We start from the raw sequence: 18,646 nt of genomic DNA on the forward strand, positions 1-18,646 counted from the left end.
GGATGAGGGGGATGTTAGGGAGATGGGAGCAGTGTAGGTGAGAGTGAGGGGATGTTAGGGAGATGGGAGCAGTGTAGGTGAGTGATGAGATGAGGGGGATGTTAGGGAGATGGGAGCAGTGTAGGTGAGAGTGATGGGATGAGGGGGATGTTAGGGAGATGGGAGCAGTGTAGGTGAGAGTGAGGGGATGTTAGGGAGATGGGAGCAGTGTAGGTGAGTGATGGGATGAGGGGGATGTTAGGGAGATGGGAGCAGTGTAGGTGAGAGTGATGGGATGAGGGGGATGTTAGGGAGATGGGAGCAGTGTAGGTGAGAGTGAGGGCATGTTAGGGAGATGGGAGCAGTGTAGGTGAGTGATGAGATGAGGGGGATGTTAGGGAGATGGGAGCAGTGTAGGTGAGAGATGGGATGAGGGGGAGGTTAGGGAGATGGGAGCAGTGTAGGTGAGAGTGATGGGATGAGGGGATGTTAGGGGGTGGGAGCAGTGTAGGTGAGTGATGGGATGAAGGGATGTTTGGGAGATGGGAGCAGTGTAGGCGAGTGATGGGATTAGGGGGATGGGAGCAGTGTGTAGGTGAGGGATGGGGATGGGAGCAGTGTAGGTGAGGTAATGGAGCAGTGGAGGTGAGTGATGGGGTAATGGAGTGATGGATGGGAGCAGAGTAGGTGGGTGATGGGGATGGGAGCAGTGTAGGCGAGTGATGGGATGAGGGGGATGGGAGCAGTGTGTAGGTGAGGGATGGGGATGGGAGCAGTGGAGGTGAGTGATGGGGTAATGGAGTGATGGATGGGAGCAGTGTAGGTGAGGGAATGGAGCAGTGTAGGTGAGGGAATGGAGCAGTGGAGGTGAGTGATGGGGTAATGGAGTGATGGATGGGAGCAGTGTAGGTGGGTGATGGGATGAGGGGGATGTTAGGGAGATGGGAACAGTGTAGGTGAGTGTATTGTATTGTATGTCTTTATTTATATAGCGCCATAAATGTACATAGTGCTTCACAGTATGTGAAAGTGTAGGTGAGTGGGATGAGGGGGAGGTTAGGGAGATGGGAGCAGTGTAGGTGAGTGGGATGAGGGGGATATTGGGGAGATGGGAGCAATGTAGGTGAGTGATGGGTTGAGGGGGATGTTTGGGAGATGGGAGCAGTGTAGGTGAGTGGGATGAGGGGGATGTTTGGGAGATGGGAGCAGTGTATGTGAGTGATGGGATGAGGGGGATGTTAGGGGGATGGGAGCAGTGTAGGTGAGAGATGGGATGAGGGGGATGTTAGGGAGATGGGAGCAGTGTAGGCGAGTAATGGGATGAGGGTGATGTTAGGGGGATGTGAGCAGTGTAGGTGAGTGATGGGATGAGGGGGATGTTAGGGAGATGGGAGCAGTGTAGGTGAGTGATGGGATGAGGGGGATGTTAGGGAGATGGGAGCAGTGTAGGTGAGTGATGGGATGAGGGGGATGTTAGGGAGATGGGAGCAGTGTAGGTGAGAGTGATGGGATGAGGGGGATGTTAGGGAGATGGGAGCAGTGTAGGTGAGAGTGATGGGATGAGGGGGATATTAGGGAGATGGGAGCAGTGTAGGTGAGTGGGATGAGGGGGATGTTGGGGAGATGGGAGCAGTGTAGGTGAGAGTGATGGGATGAGGGGGAGGTTAGGGAGATGGGAGCAGTGTAGGTGAGTGGGATGAGGGGGATGTTGGGGAGATGGGAGCAGTGTAGGTGAAAGTGATGGGATGAGGGGGATATTAGGGAGATGGGAGCAGTGTAGGTGAGTGGGATGAGGGGGAGGTTAGGGAGATGGGAGCAGTGTAGGTGAGTGATGGGATGAGGGGGATGTTAGGGAGATGGGAGCAGTGTAGGTGAGTGATGGGATGAGGGGGATGTTAGGGAGATGGGAGCAGTGTAGGTGAGTGATGGGGATGGGATGAGGGGGATGTTAGGGAGATGGGAGCAGTGTAGATGAGGGGGAGGTTAGGGAGATGGGAGCAGTGTAGGTGAGGGGGATGAGGGGGGATGTTTGGGAGATGGGAGCAGTGAAGGTGAGAAGGTGAAGTGCAGACATGGAAAGGGTTTGGAAATGAAGGGCCCTTTGTTCTAGTAAATGTAATTTACATGTATTTCTTTTGAAAACGCATTGTATTACATTTATAGAACATTTTCAGACTTTTACTTTAACAAATGCATTGTGATATATATGTGGTTTACGCTAGAAATATATCATCGTTGGAGTTTCTTTTGTGATCGCCCAAATCGAGTATGTATGTACCAAAGATTAATTTTATATTTTACTTGTTTTTTTTTTTTTTTTATATATATATATATATATATAGCATGACGGAGAAATAAACAAGATCATACCTAGCAGTGTAACAAAGACAGAATCTTCACTCTCCAAATCACTAAGTTCTAATCTGGATGACTCTGAGTATAAGAAAGTAATGGAGGAGAATAAGAGACTGCAGGTGGAAATCCAGAGGGTACGGGACGAGAGCAAGCAATATAAGGTAAATGCCCTTGACATAACTTTGCAAGACCGGATATGCCGGTCACCGTACGGTCACGAGACGTCTACATAGATATCGCATTCTGTTCTTTATCTTTTGGAACCTCACAAGTCTGTTCTGCAGAGACATCTTGTTCAAGCTACATTCATCTTTTAGCAATAGGGTGTCCTGCGGCCCTCGAGGACCGGTTTTCGGCCACCCCTTCCCGTAGTGTCTACGTCATGGGCTGGTTTTCCAGCAGGCGCTTGCCTCCTGGCCTCCCCGCTGCGCAGCGAACGCGTTCCAAACTGACGCGGAGTCTCCTCCTGTTCATGCCGGCGGTGACGTCACGGCCACTTCCGGAGTGAGGGGTTGGCCGCGTGGCACTCCGATGCCGTGGCACGCAATGGGTTAATGCATCTTGCTGCGTACGGACAGAGTTAGCCTGCGTTTTATTTGTCATTCTCATCTGATGTTCTGGGGCCAATCGGCTTCCAAAAATAAACCCCCAAACCTGCTGTTTATTTTAATTTTTTTTTACACAAGTGTCCCTCCCCCCCCCCTTTTTTTTATTGTTGCAGGAGGAAGATGGGTTGAGGATGAGGAAGATGCAGCCGTCCAGCGGCCCCGCGTCGCCCTCCTCCAGCCTTGCACGGGAGGAAGGGATAAATACTCGGATACTCGCCTTGGTGATCTTGTTCTTCATTATCGGTGTAATTATAGGGAAAGTGGCCTTGTAAGACGGAGCATGCGAAACGACGCATACGGTCGCCGCCGGTGTGTAGCCATATCAAGGAAACGTAAATTTATTCATAACGATGTTTAAAAGATGGAGAGAAAAAAACAAAAAAACAAAACAAAAACAATGTAAAACATTTCACAGGTCTTGCCTTTAAATTACCCTCTGCACAACTATATCATACGCGTATAGAATCAGACCAAGTGTACAGAGTGATTCATTATTAGAAAGAGCATTCTTGATTAAATAACGAGGAAATCATTATTAATACTGTAACGTCATCCTGTAAAAAATTGAATTTTAAAGGAGAGAGGAAGAAAAAAAAAAACCACACCAACGAAAACACATTTTTAACCCCGGGTTACATGGCGGAGGGTTCCCTCTTTTAAAAAAAAAAAAAATGAAAGGGGGAAAAAAAAAGACAAAAAAATGGTAAAAAAGAAAAAAAAATGAAAAAATGTTTAAATCAATTTATTTCTCGACTGCTGGCGCTGACCCCCTGTGTCCAGCTGGGTCAGAGTGGGTAAAGGTGATAACATTGTTTCGAGAATATATACATATATATATATATATAAATATATTAATCCTTACATGCTGCTCCATAAATTATAACGTCTGTCTGCTCAGTTGAAATGTTTCCGGTTTCTCGGGGATATTTACCCGGCGCCGGATTTGTACAGGGTCTGTTATTCAGTCTGACGTCACACGGTGTGTGTGACGGCGTTGTCACCTCCTTTTGGATGTGTGAAGGTCATTCGTGGACACCTATTGTGGTTACCTAATTGCTAAGGTTTAGCCGTGAAGAGCTGCGCTTATTATAGTGTTCTGGAAGGCTGGCAACCCTCGCCGCCTAACGGGATCCATACTTTAATAAAAACCCACAACCAAGGGAATTTAAATGGTTGGGGGGGGGGGGGTGGGGGGGGAGGGGATTGGAGATTCGGACTCCGAGAGTCTGACTTGTATCGGACAGAAATGACCTCCGATGTGTGCAGCCCTGAATCCGCCGCCCGCCGGGGGAACATCCCACGTGGGTTTGGGATTCCGCCATGCTCTTTACCGGTGATATACCCGCTGCCAGCACCAACGCCGCCATGTTGGTTGGCTTACGATTTATAAAGCCTGCTCTGTGGAGTCCTGGTCCGAAGCATCAGGTATGGCCTTCTATTAATGTTTCTGGCGGGCTAAGACCAATAGTGGGTTATCTCAAAGGGTCCAAGCAAGCGGGAACACCCTGTGTGGTGACGTAATGCCGCAGAGCGCTGTGGCCCTTGCAGACGTAATGCCGCAGAGCGCTGTGGCCCCTGCAGCCGGGAAGTGGTTATACGTTTCCAACGCCTCCCAGGCCCTGTGTCTAATTATAGGTCCCGTCCCATATCGGATCAAAGGGAACTAATGTCCACGATATTTTGAAATCCAGGTTAGGACTTTATAAGAGTATATAAGGCATGGGTACTCCAGTCCTCACGGGCCACCAACAGGTCAGGTTTTAAGGATATCCCGGCTTCAGCACAGGTTGCTCAATCAGTGGAGCAGTCTTTGACTGAGCCACCTGTGCTGAACCATCCCTGTTGGTGACCCTTGGGGACTGGCGTTGACCACCCCTGGCATAAGGCATTGTAAAATACATTTTGGGAGTTGGAAATGTTTGTTTAAATGCGTGCCCTGACCCCTGTAGAGTTAGTAGTCCCCCCCTGCTTGTCTTGCTGCACTGTATCCTACCTACCCTAGCCGGTCGCACACCGAGGCTCGCACACAACCCGACGCCCAAGGGGGTGGGATGAAAACGCTTCTTAAAGAGCCCCCCTGCTTTACAGGAAATCTTCTAACTAATATTTAAAATATGATTGGCTGGAGGAGGTCACCGAGATTTGAAAATTAACTATATCAATGTCATTAGGTGACTTTGGTGTCTAGTGGAACCGCACTTTTTACCGTGTTTCTGGCGTAGGATCGGGTGGCGTAGGATCGGGTGGCGTAGGATCGGGTGGCGGTTTCCCAAAGGAAGAGGAATCTTCTGCTCTATTTATTTTTCTTTGGATTATGTCCGGTGCAACTTTGTGTCACCAGTGCTATTCTGCCACCAGGTATTGTGACCGGGCTGCTCGGGGGAGACACTGGGATTGTGTAGGCCAGGGAAAGCCAGTCCTCCAACGGCCACCAACAGGTCAGGATTTTAAGACACTCCTGCTTCTGCACAGGTGACTCAATCAGTCCTTGCTTCAGCACCGGTAGCTCGATCAGTGGCTCAGTTGAAGAGCCAGCTTCAGCACAGGTGGCTCAGTTTTTCGACTGAGCCATTGATGGAGCCACCTGTGCTGAAGCAGGGATATCCTGAAAACCTGACCCTGTTGGTGGCCCTTGAGGACTGCAGTTGGCCTCCCCTGCAGTAGGCGGTTTGAAAGCCCCTGTGGGTTTGTGGTTGTGTTGTATCTGATTGCCTGTCGCACGCTGCACGCTGCTCGGGTAGCCCTGGGCCGCTGCGCAGTACATTCTGTAAGGCAGGACAGGACTTCCACGGAAAAGGCTTCAAACTGCGCATTGAAACAGGCGTCCTACGCACCGCTGAGAGGTCACCGCAATACCCGGCACCCGTCCCCCGCGTCCGCACATCTTTTTTACCTCTCCAAGGACCTTCTCCTCCAGCTTTTATTTTTTTTATTGTCCAAAATAAATCATGCCACGTGAGTCTGCGGACCTCGTGTTAGGCAGGACGTAGACGGGAGCAGCGATGCTAATCTCTTCTGTGCTTGGAAGTGACACTTATTGCTGAGAAGATACAGTATCCCCGCGTTTTACCGCACACACACGAGGGAGATTGTGTTGCCGACCAGAGTTTATTTACATTTTTTTTTTTTATTTTAGCGCTGAAAGGGCCGGCAGCTTATTGTGAGCGCAGTATCCGGAGCAGCAACTAACTCGTAACATCATCCCTGTTCCATCAGCAAAGGGTTAAAGGGGCAGTCCCACGTGGCAGATACAAAGTTGCTGTGTCTTTAAACAGCGTGTCTATGTACATTTTTAGTTTCTTGAGAAAGTTTTAACCATCCCTTCACAGTAAAAATGTTCCGTTTTATTCTGGGAAAAATGAAGACGTTTGTTTTCCGCAGATCCTGTTAAATTCCTTCTGTGGCTAAACGTTTATAGGACAGTAATTACCTGATAATTTGGCCATCTTAATTACCTTTTTAGTTTATTTTCTAAATTTGATAAACCTTGTATGTACTAGCAAACAGTCTTATCGGGAAAGAGGATAGGTAAACCATGGTAAAAACCCCACCAAAGTATTTGCTTACCACGGAACCATTAAAAGTAAAAAAAAATTGTCAAATACTTCTAGATGTCTGTAATTACTTTAAATTTAATTTGTTAACAATATCACAAACGTTGGTTCCCTTCGGTCCTGGGTGAGACGGCCTCTTTATGGGTGTAATTTAGTAGTTGCCCCTCTGGATCGGGACGCTTTGGGGTGTCACTGCATGTAGGCAATGCAGACAGACTACGTTTCAAGGGGTGGGCCACCACGGGCAGGAAAGTGTGCCACTACAGGGCAGGAGAGTGTGCCACCACGGAGCAGGAGGTTGTGCCACCACGGAGCAGGAGGGTGTGCCACCACGGGGCAGGAGGGGTGTGCCACCACGGGGCAGGAGGATGTGCCACCACGGAGCAGGAGGGTGTGCCACCACGGGGCAGGAGAGTGTGCCACCACGGAGCAGGAAAGTGTGCCACCACGGGGCAGGAGGGTGTGCCACCACGGGCAGGAAAGTGTGCCACCACGGGCAGGAAAGTGTGCCACCACGGGCAGGAAAGTGTGCCACCATAGGGCAGGAGGGTGTGCCACCACGGGGCAGGAGAGTGTGCCACCACGGGGCAGGAGAGTGTGCCACCACGGGGCAGGAGGGGTGTGCCACCACGGGCAGGAAAGTGTGCCACCACGGAGCAGGAGGGTGTGCCACCACGGGGCAGGAGAGTGTGCCACCACGGGGCAGGAGAGTGTGCCACCACGGGGCAGGAGAGTGTGCCACCACGGGGCAGGAGAGTGTGCCACCACGGAGCAGGAGGGTGTGCCACCATGGGCAGGAAAGTGTGCCACCACGGGGCAGGAGGGTGTGCCACCATGGGCAGGAAAGTGTGCCACCACGGGGCAGGAGGGTGTGCCACCACGGGGCAGGAAAGTGTGCCACCACGGGGCAGGAAAGTGTGCCACCACGGGGCAGGAAAGTGTGCCACCACGGGGCAGGAAAGTGTGCCACCACGGGGCAGGAAAGTGTGCCACCACGGGGCAGGAAAGTGTGCCACCACGGGGCAGGAAAGTGTCACCACGGGCAGGAAAGTGTGCCACCACGGGGCAGGAAAGTGTCACCACGGGGCAGGAAAGTGTGCCACCACGGGGCAGGAAAGTGTCACCACGGGCAGGAGAGTGTGCCACCTTTCCTGCTATGGCAAAAGCAGCGAGCAGCAGAAATCCAGAAAATACTTTTTTTTTTGTATGTATATAAAACTTAAGAGTCCATCTTGGGAAAAATAAAAGAAGTTGTCCGTAGTGACGTAGCGCTGTGCAGATTAATTCCTTTTCTGACTAGCATCTTAAAGGGGGGAAAAATATGCACGCACACATATACACATATGCACGCACACATATACACACACACACACACATATGCACATATACACATATGCACACACACACATACACACACACACATATGCACATATGCACGCACACATATACACACACACACATACACACACACACATACACATATGCACATATGCACGCACACATATACACACACACACACACACATATGCACATATACACATATGCACGCACACACATACACATATGCGCACATACACGCCCCCTCCTAAATACATTTTTTGTTATTTTGTGCTGTTCACCAATAAGGAGGGGGAGGAAAAAATTAAATTGTGGTCATAGGCGACGCTTGTCGCACGCACTCATTTAAAGTGAGAGACTGCAGAACAGCGCGAAGGTAGCGTTGTGGGTGGAGTTCATACCCTTTTAAACCAGCAAACCACACTACTCCGGTTTTTTTATTTATTTTGTGGCGGGTACTTATGTTCACCTTAATAGCTTCAGGGGTTACCACCAAGGTAAACCGCGCAGCTCCTGTATTCTGGGCTCCTCGCCTGGCATCCATTAAATTAACCCCTAATTCTCCTGGACAATAATACTTGGGGTGGAAAATATGGCTGCGGGGTTCATCTTTCGTATAAAAAGCTAAATATGGCGCCCGGCGTCGCCTAATGGATAGCCGGGGGTTTAAATGATTCTGTCGTTTCTTGGAAAACAATGGCAATCTATTTTGCTGGCAAACTGGGGAGGTGCGAGGAGGATTACAGTCACTCTGCAGGGGGAAAAAAACACAATTTAAACTGGTCCGAAATCTTGGATATATTTACGAGTAGCTTCTCCCCTTATTTAGAATAGACGCAGGATTTGTAAGTAACGTAATAAACTACTTTTATTATTTATTTTTTTTACAAAATTATTTGAATACACTGACAATGTCTAACAGGGGGGTGTGTGCCTTGTTACTGCATTAAACAAAAAGCAACATTGATTAAGAAATGTACATTTAAGCACCCGGGTGTACGTAGGGCGTAAACATACCGGCTGTTTTAAAAGAGGCAATCCAAGCAGCACTTAAACAAACCAAGCCGATTTTATTCGTTCCCCCATGATCGATCAGCAAAGATCCTGCTTCTCGGGGTTCACTAAATGGCCGCCTTTCAGTTTCACTCAATCCTTCAGTCAGTGTAACTCAGCAGCTACAATGTATTCTGATATTACTAAGGTAACATTATCTATTGTTACAGTTTGCAGCTCAAACTGCTGGGAACATTGGTAACAAATGATCACAAACCGGAAAGTGTTGCAAAGGTCTTGCACTGCTGGGTAGGTGTATTTTAAAGCCTGCTGTAGAAATCAAAGGATGCTCAGTATATTAATACTCATTCAAAAATGGTATTACGAGTTAAAAAAACAAAAAAAAAAAAACAATAAATAAAAAGTAGTAAGCATTATCAAATACTACAGAAGTGATTTATTTTTATTGCTTGGATTGCTCCTATTGTAAAGTTCATGTGAAATCTTCAAGATAAAAATATTTAGTATCTTCCGAGACATGGTTTTGAGACGTTAATTCTACTATGGCAGAGTGATGGTTAAACAGATTCCATGTTCAGCCTAAGCATAATGATTCTTATACAACATTTTAATAATCCCAATGAGAGTTCTGGTCCTTTTTATTTACTTTGGACAGCTGATGTATCCCTGCCGAGATACGAACCTGTGACCATGCCATGCAGCATACCCGTTACAGATTCTCCTGGCGGCAGACGTTTACCTGTACCATAGTGCCTGCTGCTCACCCAGCCCATTGAGGATTTAGAGGTGTAATCCCACAGTCGGACAGTTTAATTTCTTTGGGGGGGCCCTGTCCTCAGAGAACAAAACAAAGATAAGGGGAGGGGGTTGGACTGCGACTCTTGCTGATCGCACGCACACAGCCAGAGGAATTCAATCCCCTCCGAAGTCTCACTTTAATAAATAAATTAATACAAATAGGTGTCAGATTCCGGTTTAAAAATACAATGAGAATGCAGACGGGACCCCTTGATGATGGCGCTGGAATGAGTTCACTTTGGTCCTGGGAGGGATTGTCGCTGTAAGGGAAGGCGCAGTGTATCATAACCCTGAAGTTCTAAGCGACCAGTGATGGGATCAGCTACTGCCATGTGCAAGCCCCCTCTCCCTCCCACGTCATGTTTTGAGGCTATCCCTGCTTCAGCACAGATGGCTCAATCAGCGGCTTAGTCAAAGACTGAGCACACTGATTAAACTACCTGTGCTGAAGCAGGGACATCCTGAAAACCTGATGGGGAGGGGTTGGTCTTGAGGACGAGTTGAGACCCCCATTTACATTCGTCTGTTTCTTCCAGCATAGGGTCTGGAGGACCCTTGTTAACCCTGTCCTTGCCAGAGGTGCCTGAAGAACAAGGCGTGGCCGGCACCACTGAAGAAGACATCACCTTTTGACAGATTGGGAAACCCATTTCACCCCCCCCCCCCACATCCCCCCGCAGGGAGTGCAGTACCCAGATCAACTATGTACACAATCTTGTAACAAAAGAGGCGAAATAAAGACTTTCTAAATAGAAAAATAAAAAGTCTTTGGTGTAAGAGTCCTGGGGGAGGGGGGAGTCAGAGTACTGCGCCTCGAAAAAGAACCGGGCCGGATCAGTTCCGTCTGTAAATCAGCGCTATAATAAACAGCGAGAGCAGCACCGTGGGACGTGGCTGTAATAAGGGCGCTGTGCTCCGTGTCCCGCCCAGAGGGCTGTGCGTGGTTGGGCCGGGGGGCTCACCGGCGCACTGGATAAGTGGGGGCTGGTAGGACGTTGGGCGTTTGCGCGGTGTGTCCGGGCTGCCGCCGTCCGTCGGCCGCTCGCCCATGTACAGCAGCTGGCGCTCTCGGGCGTCCTGCTCTATTTTAAAGAGCTCGTGTTCCGTGTGCGGGAGCTGGATCCCAAGCGCGTGGCACCCGCCCGTGGCGGTTATATCCTGTTCCACGCCGACCGCCCAGCTCCCAGCATCACCGCAGCTGCCGGGCTGAGAGGCGTTCAGCATCCACAGGCTGGCCTGGTTCATCGGTTTAACCCAAGCCCGGCTCACTTTGAAGACCAGCTCCGTGCCCCCTCGCGCATTCTCCGCGTGGACCCCTTTGGTGTAGTGGCCCGAGGCATAGAGGGTGAACGTGGGCTGCTTGCAGAGCGGGTCATCGTAGTGGTAATAGTAGCCTTCCCACGATTGGTTGGCGCCATGGAACGTCAAGTAGCGGGTGAGGAAGAGCACAGCCGGGCGCACCTCGCACTGAGTGCTGACCCATTTCCCGGTGAGACGCGGCGGCGGCAGCGGTGACGTCTCGGGTAAGATAGGGGGGCGGTGCTCGTCTGATCGGTATATTATCCCGCAGACCTGGCATGGGTGCACGTGATGCTGTAAAGACAAAATAAAGAGGGATTTGTCCCAGACGAAAGCTGCTATATACAGTTTTATTGAACGGCGTAGAAATAGCCGTGTTAGTCCAGGCGCGATAGTGCCGAGGAAACGAGCACTTCTCGGAGAGCGAGAGAACTCGAAAGCTGATCTTATAATATCAATTGTTAGTCCAAATGAAGAAGGTTTCGCCTAATACCGAAGTACTCATTTACTCTGCACTACATACAGTTCACAACGTCAACCTTATTCACATGCAGAATTTGCTTATTATTTTATTATTAGGCTTATTATTAATGTTTGTGCTTTAACATCTGCACACTGAATATCTGCAGATTAGGTGCTGATGTTCCGGAGATGGACTCAGCCCTGCGGAACCTACGCCAGGCATTTCAATCTGGTCCCAAATGACCTCAACGCAGGTCGGCGCGCCAAGTATCTTCGCTAAATACATGTACACATCTGCTCCTTCCTTATTGGGTTTGTACACTTCCCCTTTCCCCAGCTCTTTGCCACTAGATGGAGACACCGGCATCGTTCTGGGATGCGGTCCAACGAGGGATGTGAAATTTAATATGAAAGTAGCAAATGGGTCACATCCATGCAGAACTGTCACTCCTAATATTTTACACACACTTTAATAATGTTCAGTATGTTGTCCCAACTACAGAGGAACTGCATCGGTGCAGATGCTCAATAACATTTTCGTTTAGATGGAGGGAGAATTTTCGAGGGCGTCCAGCGCTCGCAGTGTTAAAGTCTGCGGCAGCGGCCCAGGTCCCGTATGCTTTACCGCTACCGTTGGGCTAATGGGGGCTGACAGAACATAGCACATTACTGCTAAATAATCCCAGCAGTTGGCATCGTTCTTTCCTGAAAGTCAGGAAATGCTTCGGTAATGGGTGGTAATTTCAGGTCAGCTGGGGTTGCGCTGAACTTTTGAACAACTTGCACATTTGAGAACGGAGGCATCAAAGATGGGGGGGGGGAGGAGGAAGGGGGGAAAGGAGAGAAGACCCCTCCTCTCCCCCCCCCCTCCCACACACACACAAAAAGAGTGGTTTCTGGGCTCGATAAATCATATCAACCAATGTATGAGAGCAGTCATTCCCCCACGTGTATAAGGATTACAGCACGCTCTTTATTTACAGAGGTTCTGTGTTGCAGCCAGCATGCACTTTTTAAATGGTGCAGATAGAATATACCATAAGCATATCAATATACTAAAAGCCAGCGCTGCCTCGGATGAAGGGAACCTAATGTAAATACCACTGAACGGCAGTACTCAGGCTCTAGGGATTAACGGGCGCTGTTTAGAACACTTTATACCCGATGAAGGACCCTGAGAGGTTGGAAAGCTTGTGGTACTGGTGTTACACGGTGACGGACCCTGAGAGGTTGGAAAGCTTGTGGTACTGGGGTTACACGATGATGGACCCTGAGAGGTTGGAAAGCTTGTGGTACTGGGGTTACACGGTGAAGGACCCTGAGAGGTTGGAAAGCTTGTAACATTCAACTACTTGTTGGTCCAATAAAAGGTATCATACCCGCTGCTCCCTCTCCCTCTCGTGTTACTACATGGAAGAAAGGACCACCACGGCCCCCCCACCCTTTGTAAACACTTTAGAAGTGTTGGGCTGTGTAATCTTTCACTGGTTTGGAGCTGTCCACACAACACTGACCTTAGTACCTTTCCAAGGCACTGTCCCACATTCCTTATGCAATGAGACTGTTTAGACATCTAAAACCCATATTTGTCCTGGAGAAGCATAGGTTTGTGTAAGGTGTGATGACTTTTAATGGACCAAGAGAGGAGTTCATGGTGACGCTATTGGGTTCAGAGCCTTTGAAAGTACACAGGTGACTTGGTCAGGTGTTCTGCAGACATGATTAAAAGGTAGAGTTCAGCCTATAATGCCACTCACCATGGCGCTCTGCAGGGGCTGCTGGTATCCTGTTGGCCGGTAATGGATTCTCTCTGACCTCTCCGTATGAATGTCGCCCAAAAAGAGCTTCTCGACCAGGCCCCCCATCTGCTGAGCGTTATACTGCTTCTCCAGTCGCACCAAGCTCAACTCGTGCATGGTGAAACCAAGGGCAGAGGTGCAGTCCCTGCCGGCTTTGGCGCTGAGAAGCTCGTACACTCTGCCCGGTGCCCAGGACCTGCCCGTGGACACAAACCCAGCACAGGTCCTATTCATCCGAGCTCGGATGTCGCTCATGGCTTCTTGGCTGTGGAAGACGACCCCCACTTTGTGCAGGTGGTAATCTGCCTCCGTGGCCCCCCTTGTTATCCACGAGGCCTGACGAAGTCGCAGCTTTCCCTTGATCACCAGGGAATAGGAGGGTTCCCGGCAGTGAGCGTCCGTGTAGTAGAACTGGAGAGCTTTGAGCAAACGGTTGGGGTAGAAGGTGTAGGATCTGGTGAGAAACTCTGGGCCGGGTCGAACCTCACATCTAAAGGACATAAAAACAGAAACAGTAACTGACGGGCGCCTTATTGACGCCTTCCCTACAGCGAGGGGCCCTTTTGGCACAGATCTGCCACTTTTGCACAGTGTCTGTTCAGGAGATTAATTTGCATTTAGGGTATCACTTTAAAGGTGAAGTCCCTCTTGGGCACAAATTAACCACGTGACATGTTTAGGGAGCTCAGGCTGGGTGCTTGATGCCTTTCTTTTATATCAGACACACAGGTATTTTTAAATAATCTTTTATAGTTGGTCTGGAAACACGGTGAGACGAGGCTTGGGTGGGGTTTCATTTCCTCTAGCTGCTCCACTTTGTGTTATAGCACTGTGCGGAACAGGAGTTTGCACAGGCAAAGCCCCTCTCTCCTTATCTTTATCAGCTTTCACACCGTAGGCTAGAGGCTGGGTTAACTCTTCATGAACCAGCAACCCCCCCCATTCCCCCCTCAAATTCCCAGCTGCCGAAGGATAATTTTTTTTTTTATATATATATTTTTTCTAAAGGAAGCAAGACAGCCAAATATTTTCTTTCAGCCATAATTCCATTTGTTTAACCCTTTAATAAGTGCCCCCCCCCCCAGCTCATTGTGATCATGTGACCACGACGTCGCTGATGACGCGAACTGAAGAGCGCAAAATGCGTCGCTGTCGCCTAGAAAACGAGCTTAAAAGCCCATGACATCACGGGCGGGGGGTCCCTGGAGTGGCTTTAAAATGTAATAATGTGCAAACTTTTTGGGCGGCGATAAACCTTTTTGCATGCGTCCGTGCACACTGCGAGGTTTGAATGGCACCTGGCTTTGAACACCTGCGGCACTGCAGAAGTGTCAAGTAATCTGTGGCAGGCGTCACTTTTCTCACCCGGTGGAAATCCAGTGTCCTTCTACTCTGGGTGGCAGCAGGGCAGTAATGCGGGCACCATCCTGCAGGTGGCGCAGTTGGTACTGGCACTGTGGCTCCCAGTGAAGTCTTGCAGAACCGAGCTGCTGATCCGGTGGAACTGGCACATCCCACAGCTTGTTACTAGAAGACAGGGCTGGGAATAAGAGGCGGCAATTAGTCCCACTTAGGAACACAACAGTAATACAAAAGTGACATTACTTGGGCATTTAACACCTAGTCATCTATTCCTAATGGTTATTATTATTATTATTATTTATGCCAATATAATAATAATATTATATTGAAACTCCCCTGCATTGAGAATCCTGGGTGTAAAAAGAAAAGCAAAAAGGTGGAAAATCTGTAGCGTCCAAGCTTTAAAAAACGATTTCCAACTACTTGGGACAAAATACTGTACAATATCACCTTTATATCAATATCACCTTTATATCAATATCACCATTAGATCAATATCACCATTAGATCAATATCACCTTTAGATCAATATCACCTTTAGATCAATATCACCTTTAGATCAATATCCCCATTAGATCAATATCACCATTAGATCAATATCACCTTTAGATCAATATCCCCTTTAGATCAATATCACCATTATATCAATATCACCTTTAGATCAATATCACCATTAGATCAATATCACCTTTATATCAAGATCACCATTAGGTCCTTGGTGATGCATGCACCTTTGAAGCTGAAATCCCATTAATAAAATGATGTTGGGATGGGTTGGATTGTTTTTTTGTAGACCATGTATGTGTTGCCGGCCAACGCTGGCATAACCGGGGTTAACGGAAGATCGTACTTTGTATTCAGCTGCCTTTTGTTATTCCCCGTAGGAATGTGTCCGGTTCGATGTAAATATACATATTCGTTATTTCATTACTTTTCCTCTCTGTTCCCGTGTGGGTTTTGGTGATGGGACAGGAGTCCGGAGTTGATATCACAGGCGGCAGCACCATTCTGCCAGCGGGACACGCGGGGAGGAATTTCCTGGAACAAAGGCATCTCTCTGTGCCTGCCACCCAAACAGTCACAAATTAGCAGTTACTGTATGTGATGTGTGCAAATTACTAGCGGGACCTGCTCTGGCGAAGACGTTAGGGCAGGAGCGGCCAACTCCACTTCTCAAGGGACACCAACAGGTCACGTTTTAAGGATATCCCTGCTTCAGCACAGGTGGATGAGTCAATTCAAATGTCCTCTCCTTATCCTCCCTGTTTCTTAAGAAGATGGGATCACCCTCTACAAGAATTCACCCCCCCCCGCCCCCTATAGATGTTCAAGGGACTCCCTTCTACAATAATTCATCCCCCCACCCCCATAGACATTCATGGGATCCCACTCCCAAACATCGCAATTACCGGTATGTTAAACCCTCCGTAGAGATTTGTATCACAGCGCCAAATGATGTCACTTTAGGGTCCCAGCAGGAATACCCTCTGTAAGTCTGGAGTAGCCGCGCCCTGGGATTTGATGGATTGGGCTGGTTTGTTCGTCTGGAGGTTTCGAGACGGGATGGCACCCATTTTAAACCACTTTGGAGACTCCCTAATCCCTCTTGAAACTGGCCCGCCCCAAACAATACATTTTCTTATCATCCGGCAGCGAGAATATAACATAACGTGACAGGCGGGGATTATTCCGACTGCGCACTTCCAGAATTCCCAAGACGTTTAACCCCTTCTATTCCTGGAAGCCAGAACCTCGACGGACATTGGTTTCCTGGGGTGAGATTATCCGACGGTAACCTAACCTTTGGAGTGCCTTGCTGCTACCAATATCCACATGATCCCCTATTCCCAAAGGGGTTCAAATTGTACAGGCTCTTAAAATGTATAGCTCCTGGTTTCATCAAAATGAAACAAATGTAAGCAGATCTGTTCTTTTTAAAACGCAATACCTTGTGTAAATTGTATTGTATTGTATGTCTTTATTTATATAGCGCCATTAATGTACATAGCGCTTCACAGTAGTAATACATGTGGTAATCGAATAAATAACAGATAATATAAATAACAGATCATGGGAATAAGTGCTTTAGACAAACATAACATTAAGGAAGAGGAGTCCCTGCCCGAGGAGCTTACAATCTAATTGGTAGGTAGGGAGAACGTACAGAGACAGTAGGAGGGAGTTCTGGTAAGTGCGTCTGCAAGGGGATCAAGCTTTATGTATCATGTGTTCAGAATGTTCACAGTGCTATTCGTATGCTTCTTTAAGCAAGTGTGTCTTAAGGTGGGTCTTAAAGTGGATAGAGAGGGTGCTAGTCGGGTATTGAGGGGAAGGGCATTCCAGAGGTGAGGGGCAGTCAGTGAAAAAGGTTTAAGGCGGGAGAGGGCTTTAGATACAAAGGGGGTAGAAAGAAGACATCCTTGAGCAGAACGCAAGAGTCGGGGTGGTGCATAAATCCTAAATAACAAAGGTTGCCGATCATTCACCAGCACAAGAAAGATGCAGCAGGTACGTTTAAAACTGGCCGAATCCCCAGCGGATATGTCGTCTAGATCACCACGAAGAAATTAGGCGGCTCTCCACTGGAGAAAGCGAACCAGGGTTCACTAAATGGCCGCCTTCAATCCTTCAGTCAGTGTAACTCAGCAACTACAATGTATTGTTCTATTACTCAGGTAACATTATCTATTGTTACAGTTTGCAGCTCAAACTGCTGGGAACATTGGCAACAAATGACCACAAACAGGAAAGTGTTACAAAGATCTTGCACTGCTGGGGAAGTGGCTAAAGCCTGCTGTAGGAATCACAGGATGCTCAGTATATTAAAGCTCATTAAGAGTTGAATAAAAAATAAATAAATAAAGTAGTATTATTTAATACTACAGAACTGATTTAAAAAAACAAACCCACATAGGATATTGTATGGATTGCTCCTTTAAACTCTGGCGCTGCACCCTGCGCCATGCACCCTGCGCCATGCACCCTGCGCCATGCACCCTGCGCCACGCACCATGAATGTCGTCTTGATCCAGAGAAAATATCTCCGTAGAAGCATGGCACATTCCTGCTACTAACCGCGTTTATACATCGCACCCGGGCTTTATCTAGCGCCTGCGCGTGAGAGGTACAGGATGCAACATGGCACATTCCTGGCTACTAACCGCGTTTATACATCGCACCCGGGCTTTATCTAGCGCCTGCGCGTGAGAGGTACAAGATGCAACATGGCACATTCCTGGCTACTAACCGCGTTTATACATCGCACCCGGGCTTTATCTAGCGCCTGCGCGTGAGAGGTACAGGATGCAACATGGCACATTCCTGGCTACTAACCGCGTTTATACATCGCACCCGGGCTTTATCTAGCGCCTGCGCGTGAGAGGTACAGGATGCAACATGGCACATTCCTGGCTACTAACCGTGTTTATACATCGCACCCGGGCTTTATCTAGCGCCTGCGCGTGAGAGGTACAAGATGCAACATGGCACATTCCTGGCTACTAACCGCGTTTATACATCGCACCCGGGCTTTATCTAGCGCCTGCGCGTTAAAGGTACAAGATGCAACATGGCACATTCCTGGCTACTAACCGCGTTTATACATCGCACCCGGGCTTTATCTAGCGCCTGCGCGTGAGAGGTACAAGGTGCGACATGGCACATTCCTGGCTACTAACCGCGTTTATACATCGCACCCGGGCTTTATCTAGCGCCTGCGCGTGAGAGGTGCAAGGTGCGACATGGCACATTCCTGGCTACTAACCGCGTTTATACATCGCACCCGGGCTTTATCTAGCGCCTGCGCGTGAGAGGTACAGGATGCAACATGGCACATTCCTGGCTACTAACCGTGTTTATACATCGCACCCGGGCTTTATCTAGCGCCTGCGCGTGAGAGGTACAAGATGCAACATGGCACATTCCTGGCTACTAACCGCGTTTATACATCGCACCCGGGCTTTATCTAGCGCCTGCGCGTTAAAGGTACAAGATGCAACATGGCACATTCCTGGCTACTAACCGCGTTTATACATCGCACCCGGGCTTTATCTAGCGCCTGCGCGTGAGAGGTACAAGG

At 48.7% G+C, this 18,646-nt stretch overlaps 3 protein-coding genes across 4 annotated transcripts in view; 2 read left to right on the plus strand and 1 right to left on the minus strand.

Annotated features, from left to right (window-relative positions):
- Nucleotides 1-10,410, plus strand: part of VAPB (VAMP associated protein B and C) — a 37,810-nt gene extending 27,400 nt beyond the window's left edge. Inside the window, exons 5-7 of one of the 2 annotated variants that reach the window (XM_075571334.1) lie at nt 2,322-2,495; nt 3,056-3,251; nt 10,183-10,410. In XM_075571334.1, coding sequence (XP_075427449.1) covers nt 2,322-2,495; nt 3,056-3,214 — 333 coding nt within the window. In that variant the 3' untranslated portion in view covers nt 3,215-3,251; nt 10,183-10,410. Of the gene's footprint in view, nt 1-2,321; nt 2,496-3,055; nt 3,350-10,182 lie in introns of those variants that run through there. The other variant, XM_075571333.1, reaches the window with a different exon arrangement.
- On the plus strand, nt 4,143-8,712 carry LOC142466429 (uncharacterized). Its single transcript, XM_075571332.1, has 2 exons — nt 4,143-7,509; nt 7,574-8,712. The coding sequence occupies exons 1-2, from the start codon at nt 6,702-6,704 to the stop codon at nt 7,717-7,719; spliced, it is 954 nt and encodes a 317-aa protein (XP_075427447.1). The 5' UTR covers nt 4,143-6,701; the 3' UTR covers nt 7,720-8,712.
- The window catches only part of APCDD1L (APC down-regulated 1 like), a 35,096-nt gene continuing 24,873 nt past the window's right edge, over nt 8,424-18,646 (minus strand). The window contains exons 2-4 of the mRNA XM_075571329.1: nt 14,572-14,746; nt 13,165-13,696; nt 8,424-11,239 (exon numbers count right to left, since the gene is read on the minus strand). Coding sequence (XP_075427444.1) covers nt 10,481-11,239; nt 13,165-13,696; nt 14,572-14,746 — 1,466 coding nt within the window. The 3' untranslated portion in view covers nt 8,424-10,480. The remainder of the gene's footprint in view (nt 11,240-13,164; nt 13,697-14,571; nt 14,747-18,646) is intronic.

This window comes from Ascaphus truei, chromosome 15 (genome assembly GCF_040206685.1).
Source record: "Ascaphus truei isolate aAscTru1 chromosome 15, aAscTru1.hap1, whole genome shotgun sequence".
Lineage (NCBI taxonomy): Eukaryota > Metazoa > Chordata > Amphibia > Anura > Ascaphidae > Ascaphus > Ascaphus truei.

Bases quoted from the DNA above. Each gene is read 5' to 3' on its own strand.
- LOC142466429 (XM_075571332.1), top strand. From the start codon at position 6,702: ATGCAGACAGACTACGTTTCAAGGGGTGGGCCACCACGGGCAGGAAAG. The intron at 7,510-7,573 runs CACCACGGGGCA...GCAGGAAAGTGT, and splicing joins CACGGGGCAGGAAAGTGTGC to CACCACGGGGCAGGAAAGTG.